This window comes from Rosa rugosa, chromosome 7 (assembly GCF_958449725.1).
Source record: "Rosa rugosa chromosome 7, drRosRugo1.1, whole genome shotgun sequence".
NCBI classification, from domain to species: Eukaryota; Viridiplantae; Streptophyta; class Magnoliopsida; order Rosales; family Rosaceae; genus Rosa; species Rosa rugosa.
Window position 1 is genome coordinate 22,452,312 of NC_084826.1, and position 15,583 is coordinate 22,467,894.

Below are 15,583 nucleotides of genomic sequence, written 5' to 3' on the forward strand. Positions count from 1 at the left end.
ATAAGCTTCTGGGCTTGGTGGGCTTCTCTTCTGCTTCTAGGCCTGGGCTTCTCTTCTGCTACTGGGCCGAGGTCTTCTGGGTTGTTGACGCACGTGGGCCGCTGGGCCTTCACCTTCCCCTTTTTTTCTCTTTTCTTTTCTGCCGGGTTTCCTTCAGGAAGTGTTGGCGGCCGGTTCAGCAAAATTTGGAATTTTTGGAATTTTTCTTCCAGTTCCTTGATTCTGGTATCAAAGGGCTTCTGCTAGCAAAATTTGGTGGAAATTGGATATCCGAAAGATGGTGAACTGGTGGAATATTTACTGTGGGTTGTATGGAGCTTCCGGTGGCCGGTTCGGTAGGTTTCCGGCCGGTTCTGGTGGTTCCACTACACCATAGATTTTCATCTATAGCGTTTGGTAGGATTCAATAGCGTTTTAGTAAACGCTATGTCTGCCCGAGCTATAATAGGTACAAAGTCAGTCATAGCGTTTCCGGAAACGCTATAATACGTCTTATATTGATAGCGTTTTTGAAGCGCTATTGCTTGACCTCTAGTAGCTACAGTCGAGTTAATAATAGCATTTTCTAAGCGCTGTAGTTTGACCTATCATAGCATTTAACAAATGCTATTGTCTTGGTTTCCATAGCATTTCTCAAGTGCTATAAATTTACCTCATCTGGTGATAGTAAACGCTATTGTTCAGTTTTCTGTAGCACTTATCAAGTGCTATCAAATGAAAATTCATAACACATTTACATATCCTGTTTCATAGCATTTAAGAAACGTTGTCATTGTCTAGACATTAATTTTATCGCTAGCTAGTACAAAATTTCATATAAAGCGTGAAGATGATACAAAAATAAATGTCAATCGTCTCATCAATACTCAAACTTCAAACATGAATTTCAAATACAATTCAATAAAATTGTCTCAAAAGCTAGCAGTCGATCAGTTTGCATAATTAATCCAAGGAAGAGATAAACAAGTACTACAATGTCTCAATCAAAAAGTACTTGTGCGCAACTCCTATCATTCATGACCACATCAGTCCATTACTAGCTTCTAACCTTCATATATAGCTCTCTTAGCATCTCTGAACTGTCACAAAATAAGAAATAAAAAGCAAAGGCAATCAAACAAGTAGTCATTCTTCATTAACTTAGTTTCCTACAACAACTTACTGAGAACCAACTAGCTAGAGAAATTTTGTCAATGTTAACAAATTATTTGGGAAGAAATATAAACATAGGAGTTTAAATGCATACCGGAGCTCTAAAAGAAAACCACTTTGTCTGCTGGCCATGCTATTGTAGTACCAATAACATCTTCAATAATTTCCAGCTCAGATGAATGGAAATATATTCCAGAATAATAATCAAGATCTAGTGATATGAACTAACCGAAATCATTGCCTCAAAATCAGGTTCCACTGCAAAGCATGCCCAGAGTGCTTCCTTCCTCATTTGCATGAAACAAACGAATAGTAATAAATAATAAATTTTCTTAATAAAGAAATAAATATAGAGAAAGAAACAAGGACAGTCGGCTCAAGCCTCTGGCAGTAAAGAACTCAAAGAACTATGTTGAAATCGTAAGATAAAATAATGTGGAAATTTTGAAATAGAGTTCCAAAGTCCAAACCCAAACTGTATAGGCACAGTTAGGAGCGAAACTTAATTAATGGAAAAGACAGTGGCCACTGAAGTAGTCAACAACAAGGAGGACAAGAATCTCAATGCCAAAAGCCCACAAGTTAATTTTAGTTTTGCTTTGCACTTGCCTCAACTTAAAAGAGAATAAAGTGATGGATGGAAGTGAAGAAATAGGGGCATCTTAACAGCTTTGGAAAATGCATGGCCATCTTCTCTTCATGGGAGTGGGGGTACGTAGTCAACAAAACAAAGCCATTGGTCTGGAAAAAAAAAAATAGTATTTTGTTTGGTCCGACCTTCATCGGAAAAAGGGGATCAACACTAATCCATTAGCACAAAGTACCTCATCATGTATGATTGACTCAAGCCAAGTATGGTCGGTAACCTCAACCCCTCAATATCTTTCTCCTACAAGCATCAAATGATGCAAGTGAGCTAATTAACTATAAGTATGGTCACTTTCGGAGCTGCAAAGCCAAGTTTCAGAAAGGACCCAATTCCGAAACTTCCTCCACACCATTCTTCCCCAGTCTGACCTACAAACAAAAATTAATAATTAGTAAGAAATTACAATCAGATAGAGATATTAAACCAAGGAGGTTTCCAAAATTTAATACTTCAGCATTTCCGAACAAAACAAAATAGTGAATAACGGAATAGTGAAACGTCAACTGAACTAAAGTGTACCCATCTGAATATTAGCTTACCAAGCTTCATTGAGGAAAAGCAATTATTCCACCAGGTTTATGTGACCAGAAACTCGTATGTAAAAACATGCTGAAAACATCACCCACAAGAACTTAACTTTAAAACATAGAGCAAAAATTCTCACTTAAAAATAAAAATAGAGAATGCAAAAGAGGTCTACATCATCTAATACCTGATTGAAATGTTGCAGCTATTTCTCATTTGTGAAGCAAAAGAGACTTGCTCGAAATTGCATAGGAGAAAGAAACATTAATTTTGTCCACCGACCTATATATATAGGAGAAAAAGAACAGAAGTTATCTTCCCATCAATATCTAATTTTTGTGTCTAAATTTTGCTTCACAGAGTCAACCAGATGTTAATCACCAATCATCTGTAGCAATCTATAGCAAAGTTAATTACCGATCATCAAACATGAAAACAAGCATATACTAGCAGAAAATAACTTGACAAGTTCATCCAAACTAAGTAGTGCATGGCAATACTTTTTCTTGAGCAATGAGTCAATCTCTACCATCAGATACTTGAGTAGGACATGATCATAAACAATTAGATAGAGCAACCTGTGTGGTCTTTTAACTTTGACTTTAACAAAGAGCGTAGTGGTCTTCTCACCAAGCTAAAAAAGATATGCAGGAGTCAATATTGATCTATAAGTGTACAAGTTACAATTATTGAAATGGAAACATGTTATACCTTTACACCACACTTGAGTACTAAGAAAAACAGAACAAAGATTCAACAAAACTGTAAATAAGTAGAAGCAGATCTTCAACGAAATATTGACTTACAGAGAGTCTTCTAATATTGACTGAGAAGCATGCTTTCTGAAAACATATTAAGTAAAACAGAACAAAATCAATTTGACAATCCAAACAGCACAACAATAATCAAAATCAATAATTCAACTTACAAAAAGAAAAAATAAGGACGAAAACAAAAACTTTGTAATGGGTCTATGCCAGAACAAAAACCCATAAATAGATTCAGATTCTAAGAAAAAATCACATACCCAAAAGCCTCTCTTTTGAAATTGGTGATATTGCTAAGTGCAGCTCGATGATTGAGCCCCATCTCCTTCACAAACTTGAAGCCCCCAATCTTGGATCTTTACAAAAGATTTAATCATAACTGGATATGAAATTAAGAAGAATAAACGACAAAGATGATAACTGAGCAAGATTAAGTAAAAAAAAAACCGATGAACACAAGATTGAAGAAAAGAGTAAGAGCAGAGATGGACCTGGAGGTGTTTGGACCCAAAATGGCAAAATTGGAGCCAAACAGGAGGGAAAGGAGGAAACTCCTGCTGCAGAATAGAGAGAATAGAATCACCTTACGACATAGAAGTATAAGAGAATAGAGAGAGAGAGAGAGAGAGAGAGAGAACCTGACGAAGAGATGAAGAGAAGATTTGGTGTCGGCATATTGCGAACGAGAGAGAGAAGACTCTTTTGGAGTTTTGGGTGGTTGGGTCACACTTGAACTTAAAAATTAAACCCCCCACTTTACTTTTCATTGCCCGCCCGAAATTTTTGTTGCCCGCCCGCATTTTTTGTGTACAGGTCTCATTTAATAGAGTTTAGAATGTATAAACGCTATCAAATAATACGGAACATACAATCTATAGCATTTGTAGAAAAAACGCTATAGTGAAATGCTATAAATATAGGTTTTTCTTGTAGTGTTCTGCCGCCGGTTCTAGATTCCTGGGGTCGAGGGTTTTAATGTGTGAGGTGGAGGCAGAAAAGGCTTCAAGGTTTTGTATTCGAATTTGGGGTTTTAGCTTCTTGAATCAGGGTTTGGCTATTTGTTTCAGAGTTAGGGCTTCGTGCTGATAACGTATTTAAGAAAAACCAAAATTGGGAGAGAATTGATCGAGTCGTGCTTTCATTGATAATAGGGGCCTCTTTATATAGAGGATTACAAGACATAGAATCAGAGTTGTACAAGGAAAGATAATCGTACAATTAATCGAATATCTCTGGATATCCCTAATTCTAAACCCTATTACAACTAGGTCAAGTAACCTAGGTTTGGGCCAGACACATATTCTGGATTTACTTGAACAACAACGACATTGAAGAACGTAAAAATTATCATTAGAATTAAGGATCAAATAACAATGTGGACACGGTTGAGATTAACCGAAACTGAACCGAATGGAACCAAATCAATATATCGATTAATTGACTTTGTGGTCTGGTTTCGCTTAGTACAAAAAAACCGAACCAATAAAACCGAGTCCACAATAAACATTTTTTGCCTTGCACTCGAAGAATAACACTGCATTCAAAATTAATAGCTTAATAGCCAGTTAATCTCTGTCTTTGTTTTTGCCAATGCAAAGAATTTAGGGTTCTTGACCCATAGCACCAAAATAGACTAAAATTAGCTCATTTACACCACCAACAAAATTTTGTTCCCACTAACCCCACTTGATAGCTAAATGACGATTTTGGGCTCCAAAAAATTAAAAATTACAAGTCAGATCTCGCCGACTCTCTCTCATCATCGATCTCTCTCTGCAAGGACGACGTCGACTCTCTCTCTCTCTCTCTGCAAGGACGCCGTCGACGACTCCCTCTCATCACCGATCTCTCTCTCTCTTTCTCTCTCTTTGCAAGGAAGACGTCGACGACTCTCTCTCTCATCACTGATCTCTTTCTCTGCAAGGACGTCGATGATGACCCGAGGATCCATCTCTCTCTCTCTCTGTGCAAGGACGTCGTCGACGAGGATCTTAATTACAAAAGCTCCGAGTCCGATCCAAACCTTCTTCCTCGCACTAATCCCTTTGTCGGCCTTCTTCCCCGTTGTTTTCCAGCACCGACTTCGTCGTCGTCATCTTCGGCATTGTTTGGACCCAAAATGAGCATTTTGGCCTGACAAGGCACGTCTTGGAGAAATTGAGCCAATGTCAGTGGCTCAAGCTATATATTGTCGACAAGTTCGAAATATGTATTTAGAGGCTAAATAAAGCCTACTATGGAAGCATGAAAAGTCAACTTTAGCACATTTTCCTACTTCGGCTAGGAGAAACCGAGCTAAACAAGGAAGGAGGGCTGGCAGACTGACCAAATGAACTCGAAATGAGCTGAAACTCTGCAGATCCATTCTAGACAGCCCAAGAATCATTTCTTATGAAGAGTGCCAAAGCCCGTTCGGAATGGAAAACCTTCAAACAAACAGTCCAATTTTCTGCAGAAGCAAAACTTGGAAACTGGACCTGTAAGAGGTCCAGCAGCATTTCCGGCCCAACCACATGGAAATAAATTCTGAAATTTTACCACAATAATCTACATTCATGGTGGATCATTTCATATGAAGAAATCGAAGGTTGAATCTGAGTTCTTAGTGGAGATAAAAATTGAGGGATAAGGGAGCAGAAAATGACTTAAACCTAACAAATTCCATTAAGTGTTTAAGTATTCAAAACCTAACATTCCATTAATGTTTAAGTGCTAAAACCTAACCCATTATGAGTTGTTTAAGACCAAATAGTGTTGCTTGGTAGCCTATAAATAGAGGCTACAACATAGAACAATTCAAAACTCATTCATACATCAAAACATCTCTAAGATGATCTAAGTTCTCTCTAGAGCAAACCTCTCTAAGAGCAACTCCTCTCCTTCTCTTTCTCTTATAGGTGATCACACTCCTAGTCCTAGTCTTCTCAGAAGCCGACTTTCAGTGCCACCAAACCCTCTGTCAACGTACTTCGGTCCTAGTCTCCTCGGGAGCCGATTGTAGTACCACGACCAATTCAAGACTCATTCATACATCAAAACATCTCTAAGATGATCTAAGTTCTCTCTAGAGCAAACCTCTCTAAGAGCAACTCCTCTCCTTCTCTTTCTCTTATCGGTGATCACACTCCTAGTCCTAGTCTTCTCGGAAGCCGACTTTCAGTGCCACCAAACCCTCTGTCAACGTACTTCGGTCCTAGTCTCCTCGGGAGCCGACGGTAGTGCCGCGACCACAACGGTTACAGAACCAGCCAAGCAAGGGTAACGCCCTAGCAACCCAGCCAAGCTAAAGTCACGCTTTAGCAAGTTCTCCCCACTTCCCGGTGATTTTCGCTCTGCTCGATCTACGACGTCGAGTATCGATTTGGTGACGCAGAAGATTAGCAAAAGTCCTCACCACGAGACATAAAGAATCCCACGACGAGGTTGGTGCTCTCCTCGTCCACAGTCGTTTGAAAGAAGTCAGGTCAAGGGACACCCCCGACGACCGCACCCGACGGTGCTGGCACGCCCGCGCAGAAAAGAGACTGTTGACCAGCTGCAACAAAATTGGAGCCAAACAGGCATCACCGGAGTCGTCGTCTCTAAGCCTGTGATTGATTGAATGATCTACCTTGGACCAGCTCGACCAGATGCAACTACTTTGGAGTCGGAGCTCCGAACACCGGCAAGAAACCCATCCGGCTTTTGACTTGGGTGCCCAGAGCATTTTCTGGGTGCCCAAATCGTTTTTTTTTTTTTCTAAAATGAGTGCAGAATTTAATTAATTAATTTTTTTTTGTTTTTTGGTAAAGTGGGGGCAGAAGGCCCAGAAGGAAAGAACAAAGAAAAAAAATTATCGGGGGGCAATAGACATCTATTGGGGGGCAGTAGACGTTTTGAATTGATGTAATCTACTCGTTTTTTTTCTTTAATCAAAGTTTTATTTTTCTAATTTTAAGAAATAAATGGGTATTAGGGGGCAATACAGGTTTATTCAGAGGGCAATAAACCTCTCCGACCCCATATGAGATCTACAACAACCTCTTTGGAGACTTCCGGCGAGGTTTCATAAACCTCTATTGTCCCCCAATAGACGTCTATTGGGGGGCAAAAAAACATTTCCGGTGAGATTTTCAGCAAATTCCGGTGGGTGGTGGCCGGTGACCGGATTCCGGCGGCCGATGACCGAGCTCTAGCGAAGTCTCCTATGGTTTTTCTTTTTCTCTAAGTTTCAAAAGGGTGAGGGTAAAATGGTATTAAAAAAAATTAAAAAAAAAAAAATCTTAATGGGGTATTAAGAAAGACCTCCTTAGAGTGTTTTGGGTAAAAGGGAATTAAAAAAAACTTAATGGTTTTCCCCTTTAAAAATAAAGTAAATGGACAAAAACCCAAGAATTTATTTATTGAAGTACCAACACAATACAAACAAAGACCCAAAATTAGTCAACAAGTAAACACAAGACAAAACAAGCCCAAAAAGCAATAAAAGCCCAATTAGTAGCTAACCCTCCAGGTGAGGGAAGAGGGGTAGGCTGTGTCATCGCCGCCACAAGCCAATCCCGCCGGTGGCCCAGGATCGTCACCAAATCTGCATAGAGGTATTTCACCAAACATATCCAAACCATCCTAGTGTAAGAAGTCCGTAACAGAAACCCGCCAAAGAGACACAAAAACACCACCAGCCAAATCCCAGAACTTACCTCCTAAGAGGGTTTTGTCTGAAACTGTTGAATTATAAATAACATAACAAGCCTGAATTTCGTCGTCCAAAAGATGAAGTTAGTCTTCATCTAGGTCATTCCATTGACTTCCAGAAACTAGTAATGCTATCAGATAAAAGGGATAGTAATCGATGTGAGGGAAAGTGGGGTCTGTCCTTGGAAAGAAGAACGGACCGAAAAGTACCAAGACTGTATAGAGAAAAAGTCCTCCGATGGCCAACACCAAAGACGCAAGCCAAGGAAGATTGCTTAGCACCACGTAAACGCCAGCCGTAAATGCTAAAGACAGCATGGCTAGTGCAATCCCCAACACTGGCATTACCAAACGAAGAGCTGTGAATACCATAATCAGATCACCAGATTGTGCCCAAATGAGAGTAACTGCCACAAAGAGGGAGCTATACATAGCTATGGTGTTGGAGATCACAAAGACTTGGAACATAGATCTCGTTAGCAAAGTTGCTCTGCCTTCATGAGAGCCGGAGTTGTTATAACCACCTGGCATTGTGAAACCAGCTGCAAATGTCACCGTAGCAACAAGAGTGGTCATCACCAGTAGAGTGTTGACTCTGTCTGTATAACTTTTCTTGTCAACTGACTGTAAATTTTCTCTATCCGGTCTACAAGCTTTAATGATTTTAGCAGCAACATCTTCATTTTCGGATGCAACTTGTCCATCTGTGTTTCTTACAACATCTGCTGCAGGACTCTGTGTGGTTCGTAGGAGAACATGCAAATGTTTAGCTCTCTTTGCACCGGCAGATTTTAGTGCTACCCAAGTTAGCCTCTATGGTAGGAGAAAAAAAAAATGTATAAGATGCAAGATAAGTGCTGCTGGCATCAAATTAATCAGGGAACTCAATTATGCATCATAAGTCATAAATGAATCTGCACAAAAAACTTACCCCACGAAATGAACCAATTACTTCCTTTGTGCTCTCTGCAATATCAAGAGCTGTCATGTCTTTCCTGTTGGAAAGGTTTAAGTTGGTCCTTCTATCCCATGCCAAATATTTCACCACTTTGGCATGTTTGTGAATTGTCGCCAAATGTAAAGGAGTATTTCCATGGTTATCTTTGTGATTAATCAACATCTGAAATTCATCCCTGTTTTGAAGAAAATCCCTGTTTTGAAGAAAATATCTAACAAGCTTATGTTTTCCAAATTTTGCTGCAACATGAAGCAAATTTTGTCCTTCTGAACTCATGGGTTCCTCCTTTAAAGCAGGAAAATGTTGAAGGAGAGCTCTAACAATGTCAACATGGCCTTTTCTTGATGCAGAACAAATAGGAAGTGTGCCACTATTATCAGGTTGATTACAATAATGAGACTCTGAAGAACATTTGCGTAAGAAAAAGCAAACTCCTCGTAAATAACCTATTGACGCTGCATAATGAAGTGGAGTTCTCCCTTCCTCATCTCTTAGGTTGATGGTAAATCCCATTGTTGATATTTCCTCCATCATTTCTAGTATCGGTGAAATCAAGTATGAATAAGAAATTAAGAATACAATGTCTAGAGGTAATAATTAATGATTTTATGTTCCTATATATCAACCCAGCTAGCTAGAACATAAATGTAATAACAAATTTTTTTTGATCTGGAAATGTAATAACAAATAGAACTTAGTTTCCAATATGGATATACAACTTGTTTATGAAAAACATCTTGGAGTAGCCTAAAAATGCAATACTTACGAGGAATACATATAATTTGAAGACAAATATATCATATAAATCATTTTCAGAACATCAGAGAGAAAGACATTAAAAGCTTGAAATGAAATATTCTATGAGTTCTTGAAATACCTTTATTGCGGTGAAGAATTGCAACATGCAATGGTGATTTGCCTATGCTACTTGTGTTATTCTGATCTGCAGTTCTGTTGATCAGCTTAACAATTGAAAGAAACCTGGCCTCAGTTGCAAGATACAGAGGTGATTTTTGCTCGTTATTAGCGGTAAATGAAAGGGCAGGATCGGTCTTGACCAAATCGTATGCCACACGTTTGTGACCATTAATCAATGCCTCATGTAAGGCGGTGTTTCCCTCATCATTTTTCATCTCCAACAACGCCATATGATTTTCAATATCTATTGTTTCGCCATCACTTGTAACTGAACTTTGAGTTGTTTCCGCTATTAAACCGAGAAGAGATCCTACCATACCCCGTCTCCCACCTTTGGCCGCAATATGAAGTGCAGTGTCACCTTGGAAATTTTTCTCAAACAAAAGCGGACGGTGAAGGTTGACGATCTCAATCGCCAGATGTTCATGGCCATAGCTCACTGCTATGTGAAGAAATGTGTTCTTGAGGGGACTCAGTTGAGAGATGGGCTGGATGAAAGAATTTTCACCATTTGCTGCAGGCAGGGACCGCAGGGTTGCCAAAAATTCATCTTTATCGCCCAAACTTGCAGCCCTGTACAACTTTTGGAAAGGATCAGTTATTTGCTCATCCTCGTGCAAGTTTCGCCAGAATAGTGTCTGTGATGCTGGTTCAATCACCAGCAAAACAAGTGTATCCAGCAACCATACAAATACATGTTCAGGATCAACACGGAATACCAAAGTATCATATGAGTTTTTGATCAGCGAAAGCACTGATCCTACCACAGATTCTACCAATTCCGCCAGCATAGTTGCCAGTAATTCCGCCATGAATGTCTTCCCAATAAACTATAAGGTAACCCAGTTTGGATGAGATTTGAGAAGAGGCTTGGATTTTGACCTGAAACTGATGGCAGAAGGTAACCCAGTTTGGATGAGAAGAGGCTTGGATTTGTGTGTTAGACGTTGAATGAAAATCATCTTACCCGTTTGAAATTTGAACATCATAATTTTTTATTTTAATGGACAGATGTCGATTTGTGAGTGGCTGTGGTCAGCCTACCCTGACAGGGCTGATTAGCGAAGTTCCCTTCCGATTAATTAATGGCCCGCGTGAAAATTATTCTATATATAAAGGGTGAGTGTTACTGTTACACTATTGCTAAGAAGCGGAAAACCCCTGTTTGCCCTCACTGTTCGAGAAGAATATCAAGAAGGTAGAAAAGTCGGTTTTGTCCTTGCTTTTCTCAGCGTTGGACCCAAGTATATAACTATATATAGTATCCTGGTCAAGGAGACCAGAAGTGCTTGGATTGAGATAAAAGAATAAAAAATGAAGACCAAAAGTGCATGAGAGGGGTGCTGGCCGTGCACATGGGTTGAAACAATAAGAAAAGAAAAGTAAGACCAAATGGGTAGAGTGGGATAAAAGAAAGGAAAGGAAAATTGGCCGAGTGGGTGCAGCTTTTCCTTTTTTTCTTTTTGCTGAAAGTGCAGCCGGCGTGAGGAAGAGATAGCAACTTTTCTTTAATTAAAAGAATGCAACAACTTTTCAGTGTGTAGGGATTTAGGGTTTAGGGTCCCTATAAAGGGTGAGTGTTACTGTTACACTGGTCTTTTGTCAAAAGCTAAGCCGGGTTTTATGGAGTGGGGTCTGATTTTTTTGTTTGTTCCGCAATTTTTTTTTTTTTGGTTACATTTTGTTCCGCAATCTTTGTCAAAAGCTAAACCGGGTTTTCAGGAGTGGGGTCCGATTTAGTTTGTTTGTTATGTTATGTTGTGTTGTGTATCGATTTTATCTTCTTCTCTGCTCACCAATCCTCAAAAGAACAACAACCCAAAAAAAAAAATAAACAGAGAGATACAGAAAGAGAGACCGGTAGGATTGACGACAAAAATGAGGTCACGCCGGCGAGAGTAGGAAGACCCACTTCTGGAAACAGACCGCTCAACAAAGAGATCAAGGGCTTTGAGATTCTGGTGTTCGCCCAATACAGAGAAAGAGGAGAGCCGAAAGAAAAGGAGAAGAGAACGGGGAAGAAGGAAGTGAAGGAGAAGAGACAGACCGGAAGCTCTTGCTTAAAACAAGACAACTGGAAGGTATTTGTGGCTTTGTGAGAATTTGATTTGAAATTTTTTCTGGGTTGTGTGAAAATCTATGTGTGTATTGGTTTTTTTTTTCTCTGGGTTCGTTGTAATTGCATTAAGATCATCTGAATGAGGTTTGATTGTATGAGCTTAATGTATAAGCGTAAATCATTGTTTTTGATTTTGTTTGTTTTATTTATTTAGGTGCTGAATATTAATCAGTTTCATATTCAGCCATCGGAATGACGAGGTCGATTTCGTGTCTTCTTTTGTTGGTTTTTGTTGTGGTGTAGTGTGGGATTTAGTTGGAATTGATTTTGATGGGTTTCGTCTCATGATGTATTACTGTTTTGTTCTGAATTTAGTTTAAAGGTTGAGAATTTGAGGTTAAATTATCTATGGAATTTAGTTGAACAGGCAATTCATATCATTTTGCCCAAACTCTCCAGCAAGGAAGAAAAGTGTACTGAACTTTACCCATTCGGTGTTTCGACTTATGGTCTTAATTTGATTCCCTTTAGTGCTGCTGTTTGTCTGCTATTAGCAATAGTATTTTTTTGCTTTAGAAATCTGTTTATTCTTCAAAAGCTTCCATTTTAATATTATGCACCTCATGCAATGATTGAATGTAATCTGATGTACAGGAAACAAAGAGGCAAGAAGCAGCCAACATGGAGGATATTTTCCTTGAAGTAACTGCATGCAACAAACAACTTCAATTATGACAACAAATTTGGGGAAAGGAGGATTTGAAAGTGTTTATTGTTTTGGGATGGATCACAAGTAATCATCAATACTTTTAGTTTCTTTTTTTAATTCCAATCTGAAATTTGTTGGTTACTCAATAAATTTGAACAGTATATTTGATTGATCATGGAATGTTATTCGGTACAAACTTACAAGGAACAATGAAAATTCATCAATCAAAATCTACTTATAAAAAAAAGGTTACTATCAGTTGATTATTAATTATTACAGGTGCAGTTAATTCGTGGTATTCATAAACTCTAGCATGATTTTCTTTTGCTCAATTGCAAGATATATAATTAGGAGTTTCTAGGAATTACTTGGATGTCTTCCAAACTCTTCCTGTTTTATACTTTTATTCGAAAACATATTTTAATTGTTATATTTTAGCCTGTCCAAAGAAAAAGAAAAAAAAGTCTTATGACTTCTAAGGTATGCCATATGACTTTCATTATTGATTTGTATTCCAGCTTTGCATTTATAAGGCTAAGGAACCTGATTTTCCAATTTCAAAGTTTCTATACATGAGTTTTGTTAAAATTGATCACAATGCTACCATATTAATAACATTCCATTATTGTTTGAAAAGATCCAATCTAGGAGGCTGGCAGAAGCAGAAATTGCAGAAGTCTAGGAATTGAAGAAGTTTGCAAGGAAATTCAATTTTTCGTCTATGAAAAATTATTATCTATATCATGTTTATCTACTTTTTACTGATCTACCGGAGCTGCTTTTGTTTGATTTTGGCTATATTAATATGTTCCTGAAAACGATTGATCTCAAACTGTTTTTTCTACGATTTGCAGTCTTTATAAGAGATCAACCACTCAGATACAAAAGAAAATACGGCAAATCAGATTGTGTGCGTTTTGGAAAAGGTAGATACTGATATTTTGGTTTTTTAGATTGATTGGAATGAATTAAGTACTGCTATCTTGATAGTGATTGATTACTGAAATTTTCCAATTCATCAAAACAAAAGTCCAGGTTTTTAAACTCCTACAGGCAAGGGTTTGAGAGTTTTAAGGATTTTGCCACAAGGTTAGCACAGTGATTCATGATTTTAATGAAGTCAGCCTATTTGTTATAGTTACTATCTGTTTGTTATGTAATTACTATAACCATGTTAACTCAAATGATGTCAGCTTTTTCGCACTACAATCTTTTAAGTTAGTTCTTTATTTTAAAACTCAAGGTTAGCCTAAATTTGCTTTAATTGAGGTGAGAAAAGGAATCTAGAAGATAATTATCTCAGTTCTTGATTGTACTCCTGGCCTACATAAGTGTGGCTCCTTCAAATGGATTAAGAGACGCTATGGAAAATCTCCCTCCACCTCTTGAGTTTTCTGTGTGGATTTTTTGTAGTGGACACTGCTGTGAAGAAGAAGGTTGAGGAGATACTGCCCATTGCCACCAGCCAGTAGCTAGAGGAGCCTGCAGCTGAAGTTGAGGTGACATTTCTGTTTTCCGAATTTGTGCTTTTTCATTCATATTGATATAAAAAAATTTAATTTTTTGCAGAAAGTTATTAACTTATGTTTAGTTTTAAATTTTGACATTAGTTTGTATGATATTTTTCCTATTTGAAAATCATTATGTCAGTGAATATTAACTGATACTAAAATGTAATCTTAATCTAATTGCTTTTGTGGTAAGGACCCTATCTATGAGACTATGACAGATGATTTATATAGAGCAATTAAAATAGAAAAAAACCTGCAGCACATGAATCTGGTAATCATTCAATATTTACAAGTCTGAGAAATTCATATCGACAATAAAAATAGCCGCAGCAAACCGCGGGTACATTGAAAGTAAGAGAGAGAGCTTAGTTTGTTTCTCATGAGATAGGAAGTTTTTTTGTTTTTTGTTTTTGTTTTTGTCCTATCTGACAATGCACTATATTCTGTTAATGATACATCTAGGTTATGGTACCAAGATTTTGTATAGGATACTTACATTGATACAGCCCATTTCAATCTCAGTAAGTAATTCAATTTATGTTTCGCCTTGATTTATAACTCGAACTAACCTGATTGTTGATATTGGTTAAGTTCTCTGAATTGCATAAACTTAAAAGGGGAAATTAATCTTGGTTAGATAAAGTTAAGAGGGGGAAAATAATCTTGGTTAGGAGCTGACTTTTTGCATGTGGTAAGAAAATTTGAACTGCATGTTGGGTGCTTTGTTTAATTTTATGGCAATATATAGTTTGATGGATTGTGTGGATTTGCTATGTCAAGAAGGATTTGTGAAGTGACTTAATAATGTCTTAATAGTTAGGTGGTAATAATTAGACGGTTTCTGGAGTTGATGGTCGAATTTCTTCCCTCTTTGTCTCCAAGCATGAGGTCAGAAAAATGTTCACAGCTGATTTTTATTAGAAATTCTGACTTCAATTTGAAAAGGCCACCTGATTGAACCATGAAGCATCAAATATTTGTTGCACAGCTAAAACAGAAAGCTGATTGTCCAGAGGGATACAAATTCTATCACAGAACAATTTGTGGTAATGGAAATCAAAGGCTTGGAGGAATCAGATGATATGGAAGTACTTTCTAGAGCAGTGAACAGTTTGTGTCTCTTCACAAAAAAACTATTGCAATTGATGTAATATATAGTATTTTATTAGTTTGATCAATAATAAAGTCATTTTCAATTATATCTTTCATTATTGTAAATTATTACCAACAACAAATCCTGCAATCCCGCAGCAAAGCGCGGGTACCATTGCTCGTTATAGTAAAGAAAGACATTCAGAAGCGATTATCAACCACGTGAATAATTGACTTCGAGGACGCCTCTGTGTTTCATTCAAGCTTTCAAGATGCCAACTGGACTCCTACTGTTGGATATGTGTAGGTACAACTTTTGTACCTGTCGTATTGGCATTCCCATACAAGCAGTCCCTTTACTGATCTCAGGAAAACAGGTAAATGCATTTGCATAAGCATAGGGACAGTTTATTGTGGAGTCCGACTTTGGAAAGTAGGTTTTTGAATTTATGAATTTACGTTTTTAATGGTCTTCTAATTGTTAAATTCATAGTATTGATGTCCTAGGATTTGTTAGGCCGTCCCTATTCCTAATTGCCTTTTTCCTTAAGATTTGTGGAGTTCCTTTA

General features: G+C 37.9%; 1 protein-coding gene and 3 long non-coding RNA genes across 12 annotated transcripts; 1 reads left to right on the top strand and 3 right to left on the bottom strand.

Annotated features, from left to right (window-relative positions):
- Positions 1 to 841: 841 nt before the first annotated feature.
- On the bottom strand, positions 842 to 1,444 carry LOC133719810 (uncharacterized). Its single transcript, XR_009851476.1, has 2 exons — positions 1,247 to 1,444; positions 842 to 1,079 (listed from the first exon to the last, which is right to left on the bottom strand). It is a non-coding gene; the product is annotated as an uncharacterized LOC133719810 (long non-coding RNA).
- A 9-nt stretch (positions 1,445 to 1,453) lies between these two features.
- On the bottom strand, positions 1,454 to 3,702 carry LOC133719809 (uncharacterized). Of its 6 annotated transcripts, none has more exons than XR_009851474.1 (6): positions 3,585 to 3,702; positions 3,354 to 3,472; positions 3,133 to 3,168; positions 2,514 to 2,608; positions 2,341 to 2,432; positions 1,454 to 2,169 (listed from the first exon to the last, which is right to left on the bottom strand). It is a non-coding gene; the product is annotated as an uncharacterized LOC133719809 (long non-coding RNA). The 6 variants fall into 6 exon arrangements; XR_009851475.1 differs by lacking the exon at positions 3,585 to 3,702 and adding an exon at positions 2,905 to 2,960 and having other exon boundaries at positions 3,354 to 3,515; XR_009851473.1 differs by lacking the exon at positions 3,133 to 3,168 and having other exon boundaries at positions 3,585 to 3,608.
- A 3,773-nt stretch (positions 3,703 to 7,475) lies between these two features.
- Positions 7,476 to 10,548, bottom strand: LOC133722042 (protein ACCELERATED CELL DEATH 6-like). The gene is made up of 3 exons (XM_062148850.1): positions 9,603 to 10,548; positions 8,699 to 9,261; positions 7,476 to 8,580 (listed from the first exon to the last, which is right to left on the bottom strand). Exons 1-3 carry the CDS (start codon positions 10,453 to 10,455, stop codon positions 7,852 to 7,854), a joined length of 2,145 nt encoding a protein of 714 aa, XP_062004834.1. The 5' UTR covers positions 10,456 to 10,548; the 3' UTR covers positions 7,476 to 7,851.
- Positions 10,549 to 11,417: 869 nt separating this feature from the next.
- On the top strand, positions 11,418 to 15,121 carry LOC133720023 (uncharacterized). 4 transcript variants are annotated; one of them, XR_009851633.1, is made up of 7 exons: positions 11,418 to 11,724; positions 12,357 to 12,495; positions 13,266 to 13,337; positions 13,442 to 13,500; positions 13,825 to 13,910; positions 14,739 to 14,810; positions 14,911 to 15,121. It is a non-coding gene; the product is annotated as an uncharacterized LOC133720023 (long non-coding RNA). The 4 variants fall into 4 exon arrangements; XR_009851634.1 differs by having other exon boundaries at positions 14,743 to 15,121; XR_009851635.1 differs by having other exon boundaries at positions 13,447 to 13,500; positions 14,739 to 15,121.
- Positions 15,122 to 15,583: the final 462 nt, after the last annotated feature.

What these genes read in the sequence shown, in the direction of transcription:
- LOC133722042 (XM_062148850.1), bottom strand. Translation starts at nt 10,455, where the DNA reads ATGGCGGAATTACTGGCAACTATGCTGGCGGAATTGGTAGAATCTGTG. An exon ending in AATTCTTCACCGCAATAAAG is followed by an intron (nt 9,262 to 9,602) that starts GTATTTCAAGAA and finishes CACCGATACTAG; the next exon opens with AAATGATGGAGGAAATATCA. An exon ending in TAATTGGTTCATTTCGTGGG is followed by an intron (nt 8,581 to 8,698) that starts GTAAGTTTTTTG and finishes CTCCTACCATAG; the next exon opens with AGGCTAACTTGGGTAGCACT.